Below are 25,962 nucleotides of genomic sequence, written 5' to 3' on the forward strand. Positions count from 1 at the left end.
ATTTTTAACCCTATGAAAAACTTGATTCGTGTTAACAAATTATACATTCCTTTAAAGAAACCCTTCATATAGCATGAGACATTTTTTCTGTTCAAGCAATTTGTAAACAGTGTTTATAATAGGTGCCATAAATACTGTTATTCTTTATTATTACTAAGCCACACCGATTCCATCCACTCATACCTCTGGTCGGGTGAGTCTTTAGCCAATTGAGGCCTACAATTGGTTCTTAATCTCGCGCTGTCTATTTGCCACTTTGATTGATGCCCCTGCTCGCAGGCCGGCTGGCTCGCGACTCCAAAAGGGGGAGGCGGGAGGGCGGGAAACAAACAGAGAAGGCTTGTTGTTAAGACTCACTCTCACCGCACGCTCTCCAATAGCGAGCAGACACATGCGCGTGCGAGGGCTATCTCTCCCTCTTCCCAAACACACACACACACACACATACACACACACATATGCACCCACACTCATCATTAGATAGGAACGGCGGAGGACCACGAGCCCGAGAAGACTCCAAAGCTCTGAGAGCGTTAGGAGCTGCGGCGGCACGGAGCGCACCTTCTGGGGTCCTCGCGCGGAGGCGGGGGCGCTCGAGCTGGAGGTCATGGAGCACATCATCGGCGGGGCGCATCTCCAGCACACGCACGCTGAGCCCATCAGCTTCGGTATCGACCAGATCCTCAACAACGTGGAGCAGAGCTGCATGCTGGGCGCGAGGATGCACGAGCAGCCGGACTACGGTTACGGCGGCTGCGTGGTGAGCGCGGCCTACGGCGGCATGAACGGCGGCTTCACGTGCAGCAACAATGGATACAACAACATGAACCACATGAACAACAACAACAACAACAACTCCTGCGGGATGGGGTCCCTTGGCGGCACGTACAACATGAACATGGGGGTGAGCTTGAACGGAAGTAATGTGAACGGCGCCGGAGTGATCCGCGTGCCGGCGCACCGGCCGATGGGCGGGCACGCCTCCTTACAGAACGGTGGCATGATGTCCGGGGCCATCAACAACCTGACAGGACTCACGTTCCCATGGATGGAGAGCAACAGACGGTATACCAAAGATCGCTTCACGGGTAGGTCGTGCGTAATGCTTTGCGTAATGGATACATAGAAAGCGAAATAACTGAGCTGCCATTCGTTAATTGTCCTCAATTTAGGTATTTGAAAGAAAAAAAGGATTCTGCGTTTGACGTGGACCCTTTCACGTGCTTTATTTCCGCTTGTGTCATTTGGACAGGCCCCACACACACAGATACACACAGTATCTTTCTGCAGGGCCCAAAATAAATATTTCCTCGTGGACCATAACATAAAATATTATAATAGGCGTAGAGGGATTTGAGTAGACTTGGGACGGAGTTTGCTGGACAAAAACAACGATTTTGGTCAGTTGCCAAATGTACATGTTAGAATATATTCAAAGGCTTGAATATTTTAAGTGAAACCCAATATAATGTGTGACATGCATAACCGATACATTCTAGAGCAATCTAACTGTTGAGCCAATCAGCACAGGATTAAAGTGGATCTGCAGTAGGAGAGCTTGGCTGTCCCTTCCATTCCCCTTCATCTTCGCTTGTAATGTGTCGGTCTGCTCTGCTGCCCTGTTTTCTCTTTCCCTGACTCTGTGCCGCTTACTTTCGCCCTCCATCTCTCTCTCTCTCTCGCTCCCTCTCTCTCTCTCTTCCCCCGCACACAGTGGCCCTCTCACCACTCACTGTAACACGCCGCGTAGGTCACCCGTACCAGAACCGCACGCCCCCCAAAAAGAAGAAGCCGCGGACGTCGTTCACGCGCCTGCAGATCTGCGAGCTGGAGAAGCGCTTCCACCGGCAAAAGTACCTGGCGTCGGCGGAGCGCGCGGCCCTCGCCAAAGCCCTGAAGATGACGGACGCGCAGGTCAAGACGTGGTTCCAGAACAGGAGGACCAAATGGAGGTAAAGGTTGGGATGCGCATCGTTTTACCTAGTGGGACCCGGAGTTCGCGGGTAATCGATTCAGACGTTATTGCCTAATTTCTCGCTCTGCACCTGTCCTAATTCTTGATTAAAAATATATATAATATAACAAATATCAAAAATGTATATTGTATTCGATGATACAAATATAAATTAAACAAACAACAGATATTGTGTGGTTTATTGCCTTTTTTAAAACGTCTTTATCTTCGATAAATCAAAAATGACCAAAATAGGCCTACTACAGAACTCAGAAGTGCATAAAAATCTGTTAATAACAGCAATCCCGTGAGTTGTTTATATATAGGCCAGGTCTATAATAATAGCCTATGTAGGCCCTATTAGTTTACTGATATTGCTGAAGTTAACAAAATAAGAGTTATGGTTCCCAATATATAGGCTAATTTACAGTGCTTTGTTTGGTTTGTTGGAAAGGTATGTTATCAAGGCTTAAATAACTCAAATTAAATACCGGAGATAATCAAAGATAAGAGGCTCGGATTGCACACACGGGAATACATTTGTTATCTATTCATATTGAAAGATTTATGCATGTAGCCATATTAAAGAAATACATTTGTTATAAACTTTGCTTTGGTGAATATTGAAATTTAAAAACATTGAAATTAAATTAGTGTATTCAATTTTTTTATTTCATTTTTTTACTTTTTTCTAACTTTGGCTAGTAAAATAATAACTAGGCCTAATACAAATTACTATCTCTATCTCTTTTTCATCGTTCCATCTCTTGCTAATAATTAAAAAGCCATATAGTTAGACCAGAAATTAAGTTTGAAACATAAAATATTTGTAATAGTATAAGGATAACAATTATAATTGATATTATCTTTATCTTTTTGGGGTGAGTAGGGTTTAAACAGACGATGAGATCCAAACTATGCTGCTTCTATTTCCCTCTCTATAATTATGATTGTGCGAAACTAGATTTACACTGAAATAAAATAATTGAAACTTAATGAAAATAAAAGATGGAAGTTAAAAACGACAACCTGTGGACCAATAGCCTAGTATAATCCGTTTTGGATTGCCTTAATTCACAGAAACAAATTGAGCGCAAATGCACGCAGAAAGAAACCCATAAAAAGTGTATAAGCCCATCTTGTTGCTGTTATGGAAGTAGGCTTACTGTACACAAAAATGCATGTCATTTATAGAACAGCCTGTGACGCCGGTAAATAACACTGAGGCCACGTTTGGTTCGCAGGCGGCAGACGGCGGAGGAACGAGAAGCTGAGCGGCAGCAGGCGAACCGCATCCTCATGCAGCTCCAGCAGGAGGCCTTCCAGAAGACCATCAACCAGCCCGTGACCCCTGACCCGCTGTGCCTTCACAACAGCTCCCTGTACGCCCTCCAGAACCTGCAGCCATGGACAGAGAACACGGGCAAAATCAGCAGCGTGTCGGCATGCGAATAGGACCTCCAAAAACTGCCCTCAGTTTTTTTCTATCAGCTTTTTTTAAAGATTGTTCACTTGGATGTTGGATTAAAGAAGAAAAGACAGAGCGAGAGCGAGGGGGGCTGGAAATAAATTGGCATGCTGCATTGCAGTCAAAATAAAGGCATAAGAAGACATCAATGACTTCAAGGACCAGAGATTTGGCAATATAGACCATTTAAACCGGCTCGATAACCGCTAATGGCGAACCCGAATTTTATCAGATTAGGCATCCTGGGGGGACCCACCCTCCCCAGAGTAATATTTTCATATCTTAACTCCCAATTCTCATCTTTGCCATCAATGATTTTTTTCACTATTCAATATTATCGACATTTTTATTTGACTGAAAGAGCACCTTTAGCACATTTTAAAAACTTTTTCTTGGCCTATATCCTCAAGCACTATTTAACAGACATTTCAAGAAGATTTAAAACCACTTGTCTGTATGATGTATTTATTTCTCATCACGTTTTCTGATCTTTTATAGCCTACATTATAGCCTACGTTCAGTTGTCCAAGTAGCGTAGAGGTATCATGTTGTTTATATTTCATCTAGCCTACAATATTTGTTCATGGCTAAACGCAATTAAGAAGACCCCATGTGCTGGATTGTATTTGTGTTCATGTCGGAACAGATTGCCATTTTGTTTAAATTCCGCAAGATATAGGATATTTGACAAAATACAATTTAATGTAAATTATTTTGAACAAGTTCCTTCTCAACAATATTAAACAATAGCAACGGTTGCAACATTATTTGACTTAACAATAGGCCTAATACGTTTGGTTACAACATGTTTCTTACTTGTGATGTTGATTTGACCAATGATGCTGCGTTAAGAATCACCTGTTTCCATCCCATTTAAAATGAATTCAAGTTATCTATAATGATCGGGTGTGTTGCATTGTTTTAAATGTAAATCATTAACTTGTTATTAATGAGTACTAAGCCTATTGGTCCTCAAGCCTTTTGAAAATGTCCTTCAAAATAATCAGCAAACTCTTATTTTGTAAAGTAAGAGTAAATTACAGATGGATATCGGAAGACTTATTATTGACAAACCCCATGTGTTCAAAACACGAGGCGATTCCTCAATGGCTGACAATCGTAGCGCGTGATGGATGTGGGTGTCAGAGATGACGAGCCAAACGGTTCAGCATAAGGATGTACGTAATTCACAATTATGTCTCTCTCTCTCCATCCCACTTCATCATCATCTTCTCTCTCCCACACTGTGTGTGTGTGTGTGTGTGTGTGTGTGTGTGTGTGTGTGTGTGTGTGTGTGTGTGTGTGTGTGTGTGTGTGTGTGTGTGTGCGGGTGTGTGGTGGTGTGCGTGTGTGCGTGTGATGTGAGCCTCTCCAGAACTTTACCTCGTCCCCTTCGTCTGCACGGATTGCATGCCGGGAATTTAATTTCCCACTTTAAGAGCAAAGATAACTGATCGGCTGTATTCTGGCGGTTACCATGGAAACCATAATCACTCAAAATCCAACTTGGCATCAATGCAAGACGGCACAGGTCCATGCTCGGTCCATGGGCACGATTGACGAATCACATTTCCGTCTTCTGTATTTCGTCATGACGTCAGGCCAACGAATAAAATCCTTTAGACGTCAGACGAATTTTAACTGTCTAGTCATAGGTCCCCATATTTGAGGAAAATAATGAATGCTTGCTAAAACGCTTATTTCTGTCTTGTCAGTGACATGGATCGAATGAGAGAATAAGCTAAAATGAGGTTCCCAGTCTGCTTGAGGCCTTGGAAAAGGCATCAGTTGCAAAACAAGTGAACAGAAAAATCGATCTCAACGACAAGAATATTTTGAAATGTGTTAATATTCTATAGGCATAGGCTACACCACGCCACAGCATATACATTCATATATAGATATATAGATGGAAAAGCCTATTAGCAGACAGACAGACAGACAGACAGACAGACAGACAGACAGACAGACAGACAGACAGACAGACAGACAGACAGACAGATAGACAGATAGATAGATAGATAGATAGATAGATAGATAGATAGATAGATAGATAGATAGATAGATAGATAGATAGATAGACAGATAGACAGATAGATAGATAGATAGATAGATAGATAGATAGATAGATAGATAGATAGATAGATAGATAGATGGAGAGGCCATAGTAAGCGTCTCTAAAGGTAAAATATATAGCTAAGTAAAAATATATATACATGAGATATATATCATAATATAAACAAACACTGCTTCGATCGACAGATTCCATTCACATAGGGCCAAACTGGATCATAATCCTTGCGTTCTGGCCCTCTCTCGTGGCGATATCGAGGAACTGCAACGCAACGAGGAATAATAGGAAACGTCATTTTAACGCGACAAACCAGATGAGGATTGTATAACTGTTCGAGAGAAACATTTAACGTTGTTATATCAGTTATCTCCTACTACAATATGTCTCTACAAAGATGTGCCGCGACAACCACATCTTTATTATCCCGGAGTTTCATCAGAGAAACAATTTTATCAGGTCAGTAATGTACGATTTGTTTACTGTTTTTGAAACACTGATCTTCTATCGACTTGATAGGCTAAGAGCGTACAACCCAAACTCTCTCAAATCAGTGGTTGTTGATATTCAGCCTTCAGGCAAAGCATAATTATAGCATTTTATAAAGGTGATCATCAAGGAAAGTCTCCCTTCTAGATGTGAAGAATTAATATACGTTGTTTTTCATTTTATAAGCCTATAGCTTGATGAATAATTCAATGCGTTTACTTAACAGGATGCCCTCGGTCAATGAGCGGAGCTGCGAAGGAAAAGCAGCCGCTGAAGAAAGCCATAACACCCCAGGGTCGACTTGACACTCCCGAGGAGAAGAACCCAGAAGCCCTTAAAAGTAAGACCATTCGAGGAAATGTAGGGTCATTGTGCCACATTCTTAAAGGCACCCAGTGCAACTTTATGTAAACATTCAATGAAAAATAAACATTCAATTTCTAGTCTTTTTTACACGTAGTAAGTTTCAATAACTCCATACCATTACATATCGACATTCAAGGAGCAAAGATGAGACGTCGTTGTGTGGTGAGAACTGATAGAAAATCGTAAACAACAACAATCGCCGGTGGGGAGAAGCCATTTTTCCATTGACTGGAAGCCTGCTTTATTTATTGTAGGTTACAAAAAATATAGAAAATGGCGGCATTGTTGTTGTTATCGATTTTGTATCAGTTCTCACCACACAACGACGTCTCATCTTTGCTGCTTAAATGTCGGTATGTAATGGTATGGAGTTATTGAAACTTACTACGTGTAAAAAAGACTAGAAATTGAATGTTTATTTTTAAGCCTCGAAAGTTGCACTGGGTGCCTTTTAAGAGCAGTGGATCAAGCCTTTGGAGTCCTAGTTCTACCAATAAGCCTACCTTGTTATCACTATCGGCTTGGATTGGTTCCTACGGATGAATCAATGCACTATGTTGATTGAAGTCTTCTCCTCCACCAAGGATTCCCCAATGACGTGAACCCAGAGACCAAGGAGGAGGGGGGTCCCCGGGGCCTAGAGCCAACCCGTTATGGAGACTGGGAGAGGAAGGGCCGCTGTGTGGACTTCTAGTGTATTCTTCTCCTAGGTTAAGAGATAGTATACAACCTGGATTCATCTGCTTTGGGAATGTAACCCCAGAGGAAAACTACGTTGTTTGTCTTATCCTTCTACAAGTCTATTTTGATGGAAAATGGCAGGTGGTACGGCCGTATTATAAACCGCTGGTAAAAGGAAAAGGAAAATTAATCCAAAAAAAATTGTTACAATTACTTTCTCGCCTTTTATTTGTTTAGTGCAATGCATTTGCACATCTACACTTTCGAAGGACATGTATTTTGCATATATTTATTTCTTGTTGTGCAAGGTCGTTCCGTATTGTACAGAATCTGAAAGTTTGATTAAATTAAAGATTGTAACCATTGATCTGATTTACTTGTGTTGTGAATGTCAGCTAAATCTCAGATAACTTTCCTTCCACCATAAATTCTGTGAGGCACACACACTGCCTGGCCACTATTGATTTGATGACCAACACCAGTTGGGGGCGCATACTGTCAGTACTTTATATCATAATTAATAAACTGAAATCCATATTTAAGTTTAAGTATGCAAAAAGTGATTCTGAAACATGGTGAATGATTATTATTGTCACACTTCATATGACTTTTGAGGTTGACAAATATTTGTCTTAAAAAGTGAAAGCACTGCCCAACACTGTGCATGCGATACCTTTCATGTCCACAGGGCGGTGTATCTCGCCATTTCCTGCTACTGTTAGTGAAAGCTTTTTCTACAGTGATAATTTTTGCTCCGTGGTAAGAAGGCACAGCCGCGGCTACATTACACGGCTACATTTAGCTTATGAACCATGGAAGTAACTATGAACTGAATCGGCGTTTCATCGTTTAACTAAATGGGGTGAGTTTTTGCATTTATAAAACGAGCCACTATTCTATTGTTTGGGCTGGTCTAACGGGCCGTGGCTTTGCTCAACCTAGCTGGAATAGTGCTGATGGCAATCTGCATTCTGGCGTTAAATAAGAGAATAATAAGGTGACGTTTTGAATGTATGTTCTTTTGATTACTGTAGTGAATTGTTCTGTTCATACAATGCCCTACCGTTCCCACACATCTGCGATGAAAAATCATGCACGTATCCAGGGGGCGGACCGCACTTATATCCGGCCAGCCGTCATTAATAATACATGTATACTGTCGTAGAGCTAGAAATAATTGTAACGTCCGTTTTTGATACATACTCCGTTTTGTGTATTTTTACTTGATATTGTTTACTCAAACATCATGCGGTGTTTTTTTCCACTGACACTTGTTGATCCAAATCTGTCTTCTATCCATTCGCTAATAACTCAACAGATCTTCCCTAAAACACAGAACTTCCCTAAAATACAGAACGAGCGAGGTTATAGTTGTACACTCATCAGAGAGATGAAACGCAAATTATCTCCAGAGAACACAGACAGCGCATGCGTAGAGGGTAGTGTGAGGAACAGGACAGCACAGTTCCTAGAGGTCACTTTTGTTTGGGGTGACTGCTTGCTGTTGCCATGGTTGCCATGCCATGTGTGACATTCCTTGTGGTAATTCATATGCAATTACCTAAACTTGTTGTATGTACGTCAGACTGTGATAACTAGGTTGAAATGGCCCTGTGTAATAATTACAAGAACAACGGTCATATTCTAAAATAAAACTTTTTGCCAAAATATTATTTTGGCAAAAAAGTAGGCCTATATGTGAAAACGAATAGCCCTTGTTTTCAATACATAGAAGAAACATGGTTGTTATCAACTGTCTCTCTGACATAAACACATGCTCTCTTGAGCCAGTTCTTCAGATGTCATGTGACTGGCTGAATATATGTGAAGGAGAAGCTGCATAATCCATTTAAAAATACTAAATGAGCTCCTCAAGTATAGAATCACATAAAAAATACAAATTATATGCCAGTAAATGTGTTTGATGACAGTGTGTGTGTGTGTGTGTGTGTGTGTGTGTGTGTGTGTGTGTGTGTGTGTGTGTGTGTGTGTGTGTGTGTGTGTGTGTGTGTGTGTGTGTGTGTGTGTGTGTTTCTGACAGTGTTTTCTGATTTGTGTGTGTGTGTGTGTTTGTGTGTGTGGGGGGTCTAGTGTGCCTTGTGTTCACTGACGGCCTGATCAGGAAGGGAGCAACTCTGGTTGGTTGCCATGGGAACCAGACACTCATGGGGACTGTGGTGATGAGGGTTAGATGATGTCAAAGCAATCATTTGATAAGCTTGATAATATATAGCAACTACAAAACATGTTGCAAGCTTACAATTTTACAGTAATATAGTTTCAGCTGTGTTGTTGATATATCGATTTAAATAGTGTCAAATAGGCCTCAATCTTATGTTCTTATAATTATGAAAGGGTTTGTGCAGATTTTCTGTATTATGGGGTACAATAATTTTCTCTTTAAGATGATTTGGTAATTAAAGAGATAAATATAGGCATCTATTTGCAAAATAGATTAAACCTCAATGACTAAATGGAAGGATTCTCTCGGCAGGACCTGTTCGTACTCACCCAGTCTCCACTCATAATTTACTCATGTGACAATAATATAAATAGCCAGCCAGGTCGTGTCCAACTATAGATGACCCTGTAGACAGCAATGGCTGCCTCTGAAACACACTCTGCCCCCATGAGTGTATCTCTGCTCGTTGAAGCGAGGGGAAGACAGGTCTGAACAAGGTGGGTGTTATTATTGAGACCGTTCCCAAGCAGATCATACTCCCACACTGAGGTGCACTGTATCCAACATCCAACGCTTTCAGAACCGCATCATCGGTGTTCACTTCCTTTTGAATGGTTTCTTTAGACAATACACATAGGACATGTCGATGGAATTACAACTGATCATCACACCCTTATTATCTGTCTCAGTTGTGCTGGTGGTGGCATCCCGAGGCATCACCGTGCCTTCCCTAGCACTACGTGGCATGTTGCGAGCTGACAGGAGGACCTGTCTACCAGAATCCCCCTCTTCGATGGACACCCCTGGGTGCAGCAGGGACTGGAACCGACGGCCATTCCTGGAGTCTGTCGTCCCCAGACCGACCCTGAACCGGGAGTTGGGAAGTGCCTTCACATCCCCCGGAGTTAAGGACGAAGAGAAGGAACAGGGAGGTTTCCGGAGGTATAAAAGCGTAACCATGGCGCCTACCTCCACGTATTTGAGTGACAGGCGGTATGTCGCGAGGAGACCCCTGTTCCCGGCAGAACCACAGGCGTCCATCCTGAAGAAGACCAACGTTCAGACGAGCCAACGTGAGGAGGTGAGGGGGAAGGATGGAGCTAGCTATATGGTTTAACTTCAGATCTATGAAACCTTTATCCAAAACGACTTACAAGCGAGAATAATGAAAATCAAAGCATACAATTCAAATTGGACTACTGAGGAATAAACTAAGTGGGCCGAGTACAGAGTGGCCAAGGGAATCAAAAAGAGGATTTAGCATTAATATATAATAGTTATACATTGTTGGTGTGTGATTGGCATTGTGCTTGATAGTTTTATTGTTTAGTTTCCCTCTCTTTGATTGGATTGTATTCACTGCATCATCAAGGTGTCTAACTGCATCATAGTTTGATTCAATCCGATGTGATTCAATCGATCGAAAGTATATTGTTTGTTTATTATTAATTTTCAAACGACTGGAGGAAATTATTGAGATGATAACCATAACCGCAAATTGAAGCTGTGTTGAATCGTTACCAAAAGGACCATTCTATGTGACGGTAAAAGTCACCTCAAAGGATCTCTATAAATTACAACGATTTGTCCAAAGGGTCAATCTATTCAGGAATGCTACATTTGAAAGTGAATCATGATTTAATCTTTGTGTCTCACCTTGTAAACCGTTGAACCACAACACTGCATAATCTTACACAGAAATTTTTTACGAAATGCAACATTTCTTGCACAAGATATCATCTGCTGACTGTGGACTTCAGTCACAAGTCCTTCCCCTTTTTGCTTTAGGATTGGGCAGGTACTAGGCCGTCAGCCTCTCACCAGCATGCAGAGATTGACATCACGAGACGGTATTCGAGTCCAAGACACACGGTGCCCTCCACTGGCCTCAACCTACAACATACTGGACATACCTCCTCGGCTGGCTCAGCCTCGAGAGAAGACCTCACCTCCCCTCTGGGCGTCTCCGACCTCAGGGCTGGACCATCCCTCCACGAGTCAGCCTTTGCTTCAACGTTTCTGGACGAAGGATCTGATCGTAGCAGCCTCTCCAGCCCGTCCCTGGAGGTCCACTCCCCAAAGTCTCCTTCCAGCCCTCGACTGTCCTCCACTCGGCTGCCTCCGGACTTCTGTCCTCATCCGTGTCTTTCCAGGCCCCTGTGGTCTGACAGCAGGCCGGGTAGAAGGAGCCCAGCAGGGGCGAGAGGAGGGGATGGAGGAGCAGAGACGAACCTGACCAAGAGTTCCTCCCTGGGTTACCTACAGAGACACACACCCCCAAACCTCGACAACATGTCCCCGCATCAGGCCAACTACTGGGCCTGCGCCATACCCCGGTCCCTACCCCCGTCCCCAGACAGGGAATCCCCGAGCTGGGACGCAAACAGGGAATACCAGGCCCTGCTGGACTACACCTACCCTCTGCGGCCGGGGGAGGGGACCGGCGATAGGAAAGACCTTCGGAAACAGGGGGGCTCCCTTCTCCGAACGGGCGACCAAACTCTCCAGGACTCTGGGATCGGGCTGGACGGATTCTGCAGCTCCAACAGCCTGTCGGGTTTGGACTTTTGCTCAAGCGGTACGGGGAAGTCCAAGCAGGTCTGGGGCCGGAACGGAGGCCAAATGTCTTCTGAGCTCCAGGGCTTGCCGAGGCTGGACAGCCTGCCTCTAGCTAGCTCCCTTCCTTCCCACACGGATCCCGTCGGTTTGTCCCTTGAGAGTCTGGACTCTAGCCAGGACCCAGCTGGAGGAGCCAGGCCCAGCCCTTGCAGGGCAGGCGGTCTGCACCACCAGAGACCAACGAATGCCCCTCTCTTCAGCCACTCCTTTTCCTCGTCATCCATTCGGTGCGTGCGTTCCACCAGCCTACTGTTTCCCCGACCACGGTGCACCTCGGCTGGGGATTGGGACGAGGAGTTCAGGCCTCTTCCAGACCAGCTGGAGGAGCTGCAATCGCTCGCCAACAAGGTCAGGGGGAGATAAGGGAGTAACCTAATGCTACGTTATCTATGTATATGCACAGCATCAATAACTTATTAGGCCCGGAGGTACTTGGGCCTTGTATGCTTGTTGTTACTTTCATTTACTGCTCTACATGTAATGTCACTTACTGATCCTCAGAGAGAAGGTCAGGATTTCCTCGTACAATGTGTGTTTCATGGGCCGCTATCTTGCATCTTAGTTTCATTGTTTGTGGCTGTACTAGATACAATGGATGGGATTGTATGTTTTTTTTTTTTTTCCTCAACAGTCCTGAATGTTGGGTTGGCACAATAGCTAGTGACTAATATTGTAGGCAAACGTTTGTACCTTGTAGAGAGCCAGGTTCAATTCTTCAATCGACCTTTCTGTCTATCTATCTTCGCTCTGTCCATAAATCCCCAAATAGCACACGAAAATATATGATTGAATGTCTCCATGGTGCATGTGTCTCCTCTGTTCCACTTCCAGGTCAGGGAGGTGACTGCCACGCTCTGTCAGCCCCTCACGCTCACAGGCAGCTGGGACAATCTGGAGTCGGAGGACCCCCCTTGCCCACGGCCCCTCAGAAGGCCCCAGATACCCCAGGCGAAGGAGGGGGACCAGGAGGAGGTGGAGAAGGTGGCTCAAGGTACATTTGAGAGGGGGGTGGGAGTTGTCTATGTGTCTTGAGTGCGGTGTGTGTTCAGTGGCAGGAATCAAGAGAAGAAGAGTAAATACTAGTGTTATTATTTATACTGACAAGGAAAACCTCAGCTATTTAGTATTCATAATTCAGACATTCTGGTAAAACTACAAAAGATAAAATCTCATTCCCAAATAATCTCCAAAGTACACGTCCGGTGTCGGTACAGGCAGGAAATATCGTTTTTGGACTCGAAGATGGACTCGGAAAAAATACAGCTGCCTCTACATTCGCCCTCTGTGCGCTTGGTCAACACAATTTGATTCTGGTTCTTATTTGGGGTTGCGTTACAATAATGAAGCTAAATGAGTACTGTGTGCTTCGGGCTTCACTGGGAACCATTTTGAATTTGTTGTCTGTTTGTTTGTTGTGGCTGCTTAGCGGCGCGCCGCGGGCATGTCCGCTCTGAAGGGACGCGAGGCGGGGGTGACGTCACCGGCGCTGGTGGTGGGGGGGACGGGCAGATGGAGGGGCCCGCCGTCGGAGCGGTGAGCCAGGCGGCCCTCAGGGACGTGGAGGCCCTGGTGGAGCAGCTGAGCGGGGTCTGCCTCCACGCCCTCCGCAGTGGGGGCCCCGGGGCCGAGGAGGAGGAGGAGGAGGAGGAGGGAGGCTCCCCCTCCCTCATGCAGCACATCCAGGTAGCGGCAGGACTTAGACGTCCAGTGGGTTATGGACGACGTATGACCTTAGACACTTTACATAGAGGGCTAGGATCCACTGAGAGATCTATTGGTTTGGAATCAAAAAGGTTTGCCAGGTCAGGGTCACTTTCAGGTTTAATGATATCCAATCTGGGATAGGATATTTAACAATTATTCACTGCTGAGGTGAATAATTGTTTTAGTATATACTACACGTGAAAAATTAACAAGATAACACTTTTTGCCGGGATTTATTTGATACTATTAGCGGTTTATTTGTTCTTATTAGCGTGACGCGATGAAAACAATATCCCAGATCTCAATCTCGGGATATTGCCCAATATCCCGAGATAGCAAACCAATCCATTTGTGCCATTTTAGGAGGTTCACGTGTATACTAAAATACATATAGGTATATGGAATTTAGGAAGTATTTTGGTATGTGAGAGTGTATGTTACTTTGTAACATACACGTGTATGTTACTTTGCACAACCACAAAAAACAATGATAAAAAAACGTACTTAAAAATTATTATATTCCGTTAATTTATTCAGCAAGCGTCTTGCAGTACGTTCAATTCCCTGTGTCTGCATCCTTAAACATGATGCCTAAACCCTGGTGGCATATACTGTATCTTAATGGACTGTGAATCACTTTGGAGAAAGCATCTGCTAAAATGACTGCTTATACCATACCTTAGCATGGGGCGATCCCCAATGGGAATCGAACCCCTTACCCTTGTGCTAGCGTCATGTGACCCATTTTTTCCGCCCAACTCAGGTGTTCTGTTCCAACCTGGAGCAGCTGATTGGCTGGCTGTACACGGTGGCCCACAAGTTGGAGGTGCTGGCCCCGCCCACCGCCGACCTAGAGAGTGTCAAGTCGTCGTTCGCCCAGTACCAGGTGAGACAGAGTACCAGGGAAGGTCTGTTACATGGTGACGTCCAGTAACAAGCCGTCCTGGTTCCAGGTGAGGTACACTACCAGGTGACTTCCAGAACCAGGTGATCCCAGTACCAGGTGAAATCTAGTACCACAATTTAAAAGACTTAAAAAAAGCTCTGTTGTTATATTAAAGCCAAATGTAGAGCAGCCTAGGGGTAACCAGTTTCCGGTCCCTGTGTGGGTCATCTGTGGGACAACAGATCTCACAGTCACTTGCACACACTCACAAAAAGGAAAGTGATCAACCAATTTGAATTGGTTGATCACCGCGGTACTACATGACATGGGTCCAGCCACTGGACCGATAAGTTCAACCGTGGTTCCACTCTCTGCCGTGACCCCTTCACTCAGCATTGCACCTTCCTATGTCCTCCGTCCTGCCCATACTGACCCTGTTCTCTCACCGCCCAGAGCTTCCAGAAGGAGGTGACCTCCCATCAACCCCTCGCCTCCTCTGTCCTGCACACGGGAGAGCTGCTCCTCAGCTGCCTCAACAGCACCTCCCCAGGTCCGTGGTGTGTGCATCTGCGCGTGGTTGTGTTTGGTGTGTGTGTGTGTGTGTGTGTGTGTGTGTGTGTGTGTGTGTGTGTGTGTGTGTGTGTGTGTGTGTGTGTGTGTGTGTGTGTGTGTGTGTTGTGTATGTAAGTGTGTGTGTGTATATGTGTATGTGCGTGTGTGTGTTTTGGTCGGTGTAACCCTACCACAGCCCGGAGGAAATAGGAAACTTGGAACTGTGTTGGCACAATGCAGCCAGACTTGCATAGCTAATCGCATTAATGGAAGAGGGGAGAGAATTGATGTGTTCTGCAGATGCATTAGAAACATGAATCGTATAATGCTTAAAATGGAATGTGCCTTTGTCTGTCTCTTACTCTCCCACTCTCCCTCTCCCTGTCTCCCTTCCTCTGCCTGTCTCTCTCTCTCTCTCTCTCTCTCTCTCTCTCTCTCTCTCTCTCTCTCTCTCTCTCTCTCTCTCTCTCTCTCTCTCTCTCTCTCTCTCTCTCTCTCTCTCTCTCTCTCTCTAGTTCTGAGGGACACTCTGGTTATGATCGAGAGGCAGACCAAGGCGCTGGAGAGCAATACAGAGAACCTCTTCTCTGCCGTCCTGTCGGCCATGGACCGCCTGGCCCAGGGGCAGGCAGACCAACCAGCAGACAAATCAATAGGCAGAGCAGCAGACAGACAGACAGACCAGTAGAAGACAGACAGATAGACAAGTAGCCAGCCAAACAGACAGACCAGTGGACAGAAAGACAGACAGACCAGTAGACAGACTTATGACCAGAGGATCCTCTATGTTAGTTTTGTCATCTTCTTTTTTTTATTCGTCCAGTATGCAAACGGTTAACTCATAAGATTTGTAAAGTTTATTTATTGATTTATTTAATTTACATTTAACGAAGGGAATTTATTTTACATCTTTTATGAGCTCCTGGCCTTACAGCCCAACCACCAAAGGTAGACTGTTACATTATTTAGGTTTCTGAACTGTTTGATGAATATTAAGTATCTGGCTTGTCTGTGGGAATATTTTTTAGATTCCCACACCATTATGAGGGTGTGACGATTTACTTTTTGAATCTTCATCAGTGCTCTTTACCTAAGCATACTTTTAACCTTTACCATCCCAAAAGGTAAAAGTAATTTGCATTATCTCCGTCATACATCACCACAGCACATGACTTATCAACTTTATGAACCTTTTCTCTCAAATATAAAATATTTTCTTACCAGTTTACCTCTAACTACACATTTTCAAAACAACAAATAAATAACATCGAACGGTTTTACATTTTGTTCTCTAGAGACTCAAGAGGGTGTATTTCCTTAGAGCAGCTCGAATATTTTTGCAGGATCAATCCTCGGGTGTTGCAGTTCACCATTGTGTCAGTTACTGTGATGAAAGAATAACCACTTGACTACTCTATAAGCCTCTTGAAGGGTTATGTCTTCAGTGCCTCATGAAGTAGAAATGGTTGTCTAGCAACCGGAAGGTAGCTGGGTCGAACCCTTGTTCCTCCTAGCTGAGCGCGAGTTGTCCCTGACCAAGAAACCTAACCCTTACAACATGGCTTTCGCTTTGTCGGTGTAATGATGTGTGTATGAATGGGTGATTGAGAGACAATAATTGTACAGTGCTTTAGATGGCCACTGGTTTGAAAAGCACTATTTTCATAAAATCCTTCAGTAATTACTAGTCAAACCTCCCATGTTAAAAAACGGTGGGATGGATTGTGTTGCCAATCACAATAAATGTTTGTCGTTGAGGGAGAATCACTGTTTCCAGAACTGTAAAGACAGACCTGTATCGTGAATCGGTAATGTACGGCAATCACAATAAGGCTGTGTTCTGTTAAACAGCAACCAAACACTGGCACCAAAGATCAGAGGGAGAAAAGCTAAACGAATTGGCCCATACTCATCTGCCAATCAGAACCAATGCATTACAGATTATTTGGTCTTTAATTATACAGTGGAAGTTATTTTATCCTAGAAAACTAGATATGTAATGCAGCTACGCTCCATTGTTGATTCCAAAATGTTGATTACTACTCATTAAAAACTGGTTTAAAATAACAATTTTTACAGATAAGGCCCTAACAGTATTGACCTTGAATGATGAAGGGAGGGTGTTGGAAAATAACAGGCCTCAAAGCACATTTTTACAAACCTCCTTTTTAACTTTGTATTATCCAAATGCAGCTGTAGTTTCAAATATGAAAAGTGCTTTAAAAACGTTTTAAAATGTTAGCTAAAGTAGCTTTGATAATTTTGTATTTTCCTCAATTTGTTGTAACAGAACATAGCACAAGCTTACACAAAATAAAGTTTTGTAACAATAGTTTGGTCCTTTTTTGATTGTCCTTTGATATTTTTTGTGTGTCTTACATTCAATTAATTGACAAACACTTGCATTTCCGTAAATAATGTTTTCTTTCCATTTTAATCAAACGGATTACTTTGGTTTTTTGAAGTATGCCTTTCAGTGCTAAAAAATACCCCAGAGATCAGTTAAAAAGCCTGGTTACATGGCAATAACCGCTATCTTACACCACCACTTGTCATCCTTCATGTGTAAGCATGTTGAACCAATATCCTTGTGAGTCAAACCACTTGATAAGTGCTGACTCATAGGGAACAAAACTGATTCCAAGGATTTCCTGTCCATTTTAAGTCGTATCCAGTGGAAAACAGGCCGAATATATCTGCTTTAGACTCCCACTCAAAATTCAGCCAAACTAAACCATGGGTTTTTGAACACAAACTAAAGGAGGTTATTTTGACCGGTTCCTGCAGAATATCGGTGTGTGCGACCGGCAGACCAAACTTATTGTGAGCACAGATCGTATGGCAGAACATGCTGAAACAATGATCCCAGATAGTTCCTTCTGAAACTGGATTCAGTTGCCTTTATTATATAAACAAGAGAACATAGTGTATTTTATTTTATATATAGTTGCATTTCTGCAGATTAAACAGTTCGTGGCCAGTGAATAGCCATGATTCCAAGTTACCGACACATAGGATTTACCATATGAATAGAATAAACAATTCAAAACAAACTTTTTTTTTTATCTTCAGCATTTAAGAACTGCACGCAGATCCTGTTCCGGTTCATACAGTCTTGATGTAGTATTTATTTTTTTCAGTGTTACATGTCGAGCAACAAACTGACAATATGAGTCTTCAGCCACAAAACCAATCCAGACCGAGAAGTCAATGCTATACCCAGATGAGGGATTGACAACGACAGAAGTGGCAGATTGGATTTTACACATATATACATACATACACGTGTATATATATTTTTGCACGAGACTAAATGTTGGGACAGTGACACACTGTTGTGCAGAAGTTGGCATAGAAACAAAACAGAAAACAAAAACTAAAAACAGGGAGGGGGAGAAAACCCATGCTGAAAACAAACAGCATTTAAAAAAAACATTTGATTCAAGAAACTAAACGCATACAAACAGAACACATAGCAAGTTGAATACCAACCCCACTTAAGGAATGCAGTGAAAGACACATCCACACACACACGCACGCACACACACACACAACTCAACACGCACACACTGTTCTCATAAACCTTCAACAAAGGGCTGTTTAACCAGGACTCCAAACAACGTCTATTGTCTCAGCGAGGCCTATGGGTTGGGAGAGATCTTGTGGGAATAGGATGGAAGCGAAAAGTGATGGGGGGGGGGGGGGGGGGGGGTAAATTAATTGTCTGGTCGATTATTTTGTCTAATTTTTTTTTTCCAATACAACATGAAGTGGTGTTATTTATTTTGATAGTGTGGCTACGTTATGTACAGTACAAATAAAGCCAACTTCCATATTTATCTCTTACACGATCGGATACTTAACACGGGATCCAGAAACATAATCTCTCTCCTTCTTGGTAGTTGGCTTTTTTAGGTGGACACAGTGGATGTTTCAAGGAGGGATGGTGGCCATGTTGGGAAGGAGCAGGGGGCGGCCAATGGTAGGGTGTTTAGGAAAGGAGGAGGGTGGCGGCCATGTTGGGGAGGTGCAGGGATGAGCCATCTTGGTAGGGTGTCTAGGGGTGGGGAGGAGAAAGCGCCAGGTTGGGAGTGGAGGGGTGGCCGTATGGGTACGGTGAGTATAGGGAACCGGGGAGGGGAGGGAGTGGAGGGCCGGTTCTCAGCAGCAGCCCCCTGACGAGGGCTTGACGCTGGTCCCGGGGGTGAGCTGGACGCTGGGCTTGTCCCCGCCGCCCGCCGCCGCCCCGGGACCCATCCTCTTCTTGATCTCGGCGGCCATGGTCATGAAGGCCTGCTCCACGTTGGTGGCGTTCTTAGCACTGGTCTCCAGGAAGGGGATGCCCAGCGAGTCTGCAAACTCCTGGAGAGAGAGACGGACACAGAGAGACATTTAGAAGGGACAGAAAGAAACGGACAGAGAGACACAGAAAGACGGGTAACAGAGAGAGAAACACAGACAGGAATAGAGGAGGAGTAGAGGACGGGGCGCAATGGTTAGGATTTTTCATAAAGCTGCCCAAAATAAAGACATGTCTATATGAGTGACCAGAAGAGGTCTGAGCCACAAAAGATTGAATTTTGTGAATATACATATTACACTGATGACAACAATGAGTGGAGACTTGTCAAGCAGTAGGAATGAATCATGACACTTTAAAGTTAGGACAACAGCAGGCACAGTGTCATCCAAACAAAATGATAAGCTCAAGGGGATATTTTATTCATATCCCTAAACGCCTCTCTCTCGGGCTCACCTTGGCCGTTGTGTAATCCACCACCTTCTTCGTCGTCAGGTCACACTTGTTTCCCACGAGGAGCTTGTTGACGTTTTCACTGGCGTAGCGGTCGATTTCCTGCAGCCACTGTTTGACATTGTTGAAGGACTCCTGAGGGGGAACAAGGCAGCGCAGGCACCAGTCTCAGTCAGACACAGTCATGCAGGAGCACAGCCTTAGTAACAACACAGGACGCCCTGCAGAAAAACACATCTGCTAATTGACTACTACTGGGTATGGTATATTTGCATCGTACTAATATTGAGTTGTAAAGCAGTGGCTGTTATTCAAAGAGACATGGAGTGAATGTCATAATAATAACATAATATTACATTATTGTCTGTCCAATTATCAATTATTCAATCCATGCATCAATTGGGTTGAAAGCTGAATAAAAAGTGTGAGACTGACCTGGTCTGTGACGTCGTACACTACTATGATACCGTGGGCCCCTCTGTAATAACTGGACGTGATGGTCCTGAACCTCTCCTGGCCTGCCGTGTCCCACTAGAGAGATGGAGACACACAGAGAGATTTGCTGGGTCAAACCACCACCACCACCCTGCTTTCATGAACAGCAACAAACACACTTTGTATTGGGTGGCTGACACCATTTGCAACGTATGCCGATTACCTTATTGTCTATCAGGATGGACACAAAATCCTCTTGAGACGGGGCTCAGTAATGGGGAAAATTCACAAATACAATACAACACCCTCCAACAGCATACGACAAAGTTAAGTTTGTGTAATGACTGCATAGCTGGCACTTTTAGCCACACATAATGTGAAAAAAGGAGTAAGTTAGTGTAGGTTTATTTTGGTTAAAGTAAAAGTAACCAAAGGCTACTTCTTCATTCAACAACACAACAGAATCCATCGCCAGTGCCTGATGCCGCTGGAGACTAACCGGGTCTAACCAGATAGCTACAAAATAAATCAAACATACATTATTATTGCAGTGCATTCCACTTCAGAAAATGACTTTGACCCAATTCCTAAAGACATCCAGATAAGCGCCGGCAGAGACAGGAGGACCTGGTACAGGGTCAGAGAACAGGGAGAGTCCGGTCCCAGGGCCTGGTACTCACAATCTGGAGCTTGATAGTCTTCCCGTCCAACTCGATGGTTCGTATTTTGAAGTCCACGCCGATGGTGCTGATATAACTCTCTGTGTATGTGTCATCCTTTGTTTGAAAAAAAGGAAAGGAAAAGGTAGAGAGCGGAAGAGGGTCAGCCTAGTTTGCTCAAACATCCTAACAGGCTGACTTCCTGTACGCAAGGGCAAGGCACTAAAACAGGAACATCAGTCAATACTAGACGTAGGCAGCTGCTGCTGCACGTTATGGATAATGATGACTAGGCCTAGTTGAGTTAGTTGGAACTCCAACCTATTAAGTGGAATCAGATATTTGGTTGTACTGAAGGCCGAGTATAGTAATGAGACTCGGCAGGGATATTTTGAAATTCAAATGAGGAGCTCAAATAATAGTGAGCTGTTGCTGAATAGAATAGTATAGGCCTACTTCTGTGAAGGGTAAGAATGTTGCTGTCCGTGGCCTCAGTGTTACTATATTCATCCTTACTACGTTATTATACACAACTTGATCCACATCTTCTATTAAGCCCTTTATCCAAAACAAAATATTTTACAATCAGGTCATTGACGAGCAGGTAGGCGGCGTCTCAGGGATAGCTACAGGAAGACTGCGGTGGTTCGGATTTGAACTCAGGACCTTTAGACTGAGAGTCAATCGTCCCCCTAACCACTACGAGGTAATCCTGCCCACATGTATAAAGAAAGTGAAAGAAAACCTGCCACAGATTTCATTAACACAGATCTTGTCCGGACCAACAAATCACCAATATCCTGCATCTACGAGAGTCAATACTTGATTCACCACATGCACCAGACAGCATAAGCCTGGTGGATGGAGAGAGCCACCAAAACGATGGTCTCTTTGAGACACAACGTACCGCAAATCGCAGGAGGAGGCAAGACTTTCCCACCCCGGAGTCACCGATGAGCAGAAGCTTGAATAAATAGTCACTGTGGAGACAAGGACAAGCAAGTTAAAGTAGCACAAGACAGGATGTATATGGACTTCCTGGAATGCAACAATACATTGGATCCAAACCAGATTTGAACAGCTACATGGAATGAGGGGTATAGGTGGTAGTCTATTCTATACAGAGTTCAGATAATAACCAATGAAAAACTCTAATCTAGTTTCTAGTGAAACACTGCTGATGGCAATGGCTCGTACTGATTGGTTGAAATTGTGTCAGGTGAGGTTCACATACATATTGTTACCTGTGTGCCTGTTGGCTGCATTGTTTGGTGACTATAATGATGTCGTCAGGTCAAGTGATGTAGCTAGCTATGCATGTTCATGTGTGTTGAAGGACAAGGCCACATTTGTTGTGATCGTCCACTGACTGCTGAAATCCTCAATGAAATCCAGCCATGTCTGTCTAGACCACGGCTAGCCTTTGATTAGCATCTATGGAAGTCTATGGCAGCGAGGGCAAGCATATACCCATCATTCACAAGACAAATAATTGTTATCCCATTCTAAAATAGGTGTTTTGCATTATCGTTTGGGATATCTGCGGTGAAAGACAAACCGAATATGTATTGTTCTCGAAGAAAAGTAAAAGAAGTAACAAGTAAACTAAACAACTGACAAATCAACTGATTAAAAATGACCAGTTCGTACCAAGATTGCAACATAACAACAATGTGCAGTTGTATGAATAGGGGACATACATCAAGGTGGTAGGCCTACAGCCGGCAGAGGACTTCCGCGGTGGGAGTCACCTCTGCTAAATGAACTAGAGGTTGAGGGGAAGTCATTCACTGTTACCGATTAACCCAATCACTCAAAACCAGGACCCCATAGTTATTGTCAAGGACTGTCAAAATGTAGATTTGAGTAAGAGTCAAATGCAGATTATCAGTGTTTACCACGAGGAGTCATCGTCTCAACATATCTCCCAAGTGCCCGGTCATTTTAGTGTTCTGTACTATAGTCCATCTGTGAAACTGCTGACAGGTCATCTGTGTGGTATCTGGTAGCTGACATGTCAGGGTATTTCCCGGCAAATTAAACATCCCAAGCTCAAAGAGTTCTGCAGTTTCTTTAATAAGAAAGCATAGTGTGTTTGGTAATGAGGGCCCATCATGTGACTGAGCATAAAGTAGGGTCTAAACCATACAAGCTAAGCCGCTAACATTGCTTCCTCTTCCAACAGAAAGCCTAGTATGGCCGTGTCAGGCCGATGGTTTGGGTACGGTTGGTTGGTTGGTAAGCTAGCATAGGAGAGCCGGCTGTAATTGATTCACCAATGGTTGGATTCCCACTTGCAGTGACTTGTCTTTGATGTGAAGAATCCTAAAAGAGACCCAGCTGGATAATCCTTGGTGGGTGCATGTCAACTCTAGCTAGTAGCTGACTGATAACTGTACCAGCAGCTATGTAGTGTGATACAAGGTTGATGTGGCAATTTGAACTCACACCCATCATCACAAAATATGTGATGACAGTGTTAGAGGCCCCACTCTCCCTTCATCCGCTCATAAACATATTGTGTACTTTAGAATTCGGCATGTCAACCTATACAGTGACAATACACATAGGCGTATTGACACTGTATAGGTTGACCTAATGTTAATGTCCAATCATTGAAAACAGCAATGCTCATGATCTTTTGAAATCCTGAACAAATGAGTCATTTTGAATAAAATAACAAATACCTTCTACCAACAAGGTACATCGACTAAGTGTGAGGCTGAAACACAAGTTAGACCTGAATGGGGATAGGCTGTGCTCATAACCATCAACTGTCATGAATTTAGACAACGCATAGGGGTTGCTTAGAATTAGCAATAGAGCATAGTTCCAATATGCCCTGCTGGACAAGGCCTTGACCTATGCCCTAGTTGGAAGGAAAAAACTCGACAATACATCTCTTGGGTCCTAGATACACCTTCACTGACATTATTATTAAAGACTGGCAAGATGTAGCTTTCACACCATATCGACAACAAAAAAAGACTTAATGCCAGGAGTTATGTCATCTATTTCAATAAGGCAAGCAACCTCGTTTTGGGTGCATCAATGAAACAGCCCAATAATGCAAGCCTAAAACACTTGCCAATTTTTTTGGAGACCCAGCATATAGGGCAAACAAAGCGGGATATTGGCCAGCTGGTCACATGTGCCCAAGGGTTTGCAGGTCTTTCCAGACCACTCCAAGCCCTCTACTGTTTCGTTTTCAGTCAGATTCCAGTCATGCTCTTGTCATTAATACCGTGGCCGTGGACAATAGGTGTCCCTGTGCAGGCTACTCAATACTTAAGAGAGGTCACGCCAAGTCATGTTTATAGACTCTCGATGCAGTTTTAAATTTAATACAACTATTCACATCCAACTTTATTAAGTCTTGGCGTTCATCCAATAAGGCAAACAAAGCATTTTGATAATCTTAACATTTTATGAAAATAACATCGAATTGTGTATTTAACTTGACAGGGGAGGCCTGTAAATGTTCAATTAAGATTGTATTACGAAGGTTAATATGTTGGAAGCTGTGTAAAAGATCTGTGACGAGTACCAGCCAATTGCACAACTTGCTGTGATGAATTAGTGGGGTTGTCATATGGCATGTGACAAACACATGACGGAGACGAGTCACCCAAATCATCTGGTGAAATGAATAGGCTTTTTAGTCACATTTACTTACACACCAGGTAATGTGGCGTAATTGACTCGTCATACGGAAGTAAACAGATCGATGTCGTTTTTCCGTGTGAATCGTTAATCACGAAATGTGGGTTAAATAAATGCAAGTGAATGACCCGCGACCATACATCAAGACCATTTCTTAATGACAGATAATTGTTTTGATTAGTAAATCAACGTTCGTTTAGTATTTACAAGATTATTTAGAAATGAGCTGGGCCAAATGATCGGTATATATAAAATAGAATTGTTTTAAAGACAATACATAAGTAAAAGACACCCCTGGTACACGTATGTCGTACAGATACCAGTAGAAAACATAGGAGACACCAAATATCCTAGACAGCGATCAATGCATCGTTAACACCTTATAACCAACCACTGTATTGGAAACTTGATCTGATTAAGTCTTAACATAAAATACACACAGGCACCTAAAAACAGTCACCGACTTGGAGCAAACAGCTGGCTGAGCTCAAACCGGAACGCCGATATAAGAGAAGCGTTCCAACAAGAGTGAATCTCACCACTGGACACTATGGAATTAAACCTCTCCACCGATGCATTCAATATCTCCAACCCGATACGGGGTAGGCACACAGGTGGACCGGGGGATCACGTCAGCTGACGCTGGCTGCTAACCAGGCTAGTCGGTTCACCTACAACAAGCCCGGGCAACGTGAGACTAAACACATTGAGGAATACTTACTATTCCGGATTCATGGTTCACCCTTCGTTCTGTAAAATCCCCCTGTTTGGCAAGTGTCAGGACAAGGATAACACTCCGGTAGTCTTCTTGCGGTATACACGGGAGAGGGAGCTAGCTTGCACTTCCTCGGAATCCTTGGATCTCAATACGGAACCAAAATGGCCGAGACGCCAACCAGGAAGTAGCTAGCAATAGCTAGACGTCTAGCGAAGGAGACGGACGTCGTATTTCTCGGGAGTTTAACCAAGTCAGTATATAGGAGGACGAAATACGACGTAGGTACCAGATATATTGGTTATTCCACTGGTAACTGAATAACTACGGCTTAGCAGCTATAACGGCTAGTATAGCGGTTAGAACGTCTCCCTTCCCACTGGCTCCCACACTGACGATGCCGCAACACAGTCAACAGTCAAGCCTCGAGCATTACGTCATTTAGTGAAACGTGGCAAAGAGGTGTTTATTGTACACTTTGTGCGATATGCTTTCATTCACTCATCTTTTTCATTTTTTTTGTATTATAAATTGTTTGTGGTCATTCAAATATAGAATTAAAAAAATGCATGCACACAATATGAAACCTTATCATAGCCTAAATAATAACAATTCCAGTAACGTTTGTGTTCGTGTGTCCTGTCATGTTAATGGCAATGATTGTGTCATCACTGAAGACAGACCAAGCAACTATAGGCAAGGTGCATGCTGATGTCACTTGTCACCTGCAACTATTGACTCAGCAGGTACAACAATGCCAGTTCA

At 43.6% G+C, this 25,962-nt stretch overlaps 4 protein-coding genes and 1 long non-coding RNA gene across 6 annotated transcripts; 3 read left to right on the top strand and 2 right to left on the bottom strand.

Moving 5' to 3' along the window:
• The first annotated feature begins 355 nt into the window (after nt 1–355).
• tlx1 (T cell leukemia homeobox 1) lies at nt 356–4,189 on the top strand. 2 transcript variants are annotated; one of them, XM_060072584.1, is made up of 3 exons: nt 356–1,088; nt 1,751–1,952; nt 3,199–4,189. In XM_060072584.1, exons 1-3 carry the CDS (start codon nt 608–610, stop codon nt 3,407–3,409), a joined length of 894 nt encoding a protein of 297 aa, XP_059928567.1. In that variant the 5' UTR covers nt 356–607; the 3' UTR covers nt 3,410–4,189. The 2 variants fall into 2 exon arrangements, with proteins under 2 accessions (XP_059928567.1, XP_059928566.1); XM_060072583.1 differs by having other exon boundaries at nt 357–1,088; nt 1,715–1,952.
• LOC132472808 (uncharacterized) lies at nt 3,211–6,992 on the bottom strand. The gene is made up of 3 exons (XR_009529184.1): nt 6,852–6,992; nt 4,917–5,001; nt 3,211–3,352 (listed from the first exon to the last, which is right to left on the bottom strand). It is a non-coding gene; the product is annotated as an uncharacterized LOC132472808 (long non-coding RNA).
• sdhaf4 (succinate dehydrogenase complex assembly factor 4) lies at nt 5,730–7,394 on the top strand. The gene is made up of 3 exons (XM_060072590.1): nt 5,730–5,952; nt 6,209–6,322; nt 6,933–7,394. The coding sequence occupies exons 1-3, from the start codon at nt 5,877–5,879 to the stop codon at nt 7,040–7,042; spliced, it is 300 nt and encodes a 99-aa protein (XP_059928573.1). The 5' UTR covers nt 5,730–5,876; the 3' UTR covers nt 7,043–7,394.
• Nucleotides 7,395–7,698: 304 nt separating this feature from the next.
• Nucleotides 7,699–18,644, top strand: cep68 (centrosomal protein 68). The gene is made up of 8 exons (XM_060072576.1): nt 7,699–7,891; nt 9,901–10,292; nt 11,000–12,178; nt 12,662–12,821; nt 13,257–13,513; nt 14,298–14,420; nt 14,874–14,970; nt 15,488–18,644. Exons 2-8 carry the CDS (start codon nt 9,957–9,959, stop codon nt 15,658–15,660), a joined length of 2,325 nt encoding a protein of 774 aa, XP_059928559.1. The 5' UTR covers nt 7,699–7,891; nt 9,901–9,956; the 3' UTR covers nt 15,661–18,644.
• On the bottom strand, nt 18,071–25,611 carry LOC132472806 (ras-related protein ORAB-1-like). The gene is made up of 6 exons (XM_060072589.1): nt 25,204–25,611; nt 21,727–21,799; nt 20,841–20,936; nt 20,161–20,256; nt 19,729–19,860; nt 18,071–19,334 (listed from the first exon to the last, which is right to left on the bottom strand). Exons 1-6 carry the CDS (start codon nt 25,215–25,217, stop codon nt 19,134–19,136), a joined length of 612 nt encoding a protein of 203 aa, XP_059928572.1. The 5' UTR covers nt 25,218–25,611; the 3' UTR covers nt 18,071–19,133.
• Nucleotides 25,612–25,962: the final 351 nt, after the last annotated feature.

Source organism: Gadus macrocephalus, chromosome 15 (assembly GCF_031168955.1).
Source record: "Gadus macrocephalus chromosome 15, ASM3116895v1".
In the NCBI taxonomy this organism is placed as follows: domain Eukaryota; kingdom Metazoa; phylum Chordata; class Actinopteri; order Gadiformes; family Gadidae; genus Gadus; species Gadus macrocephalus.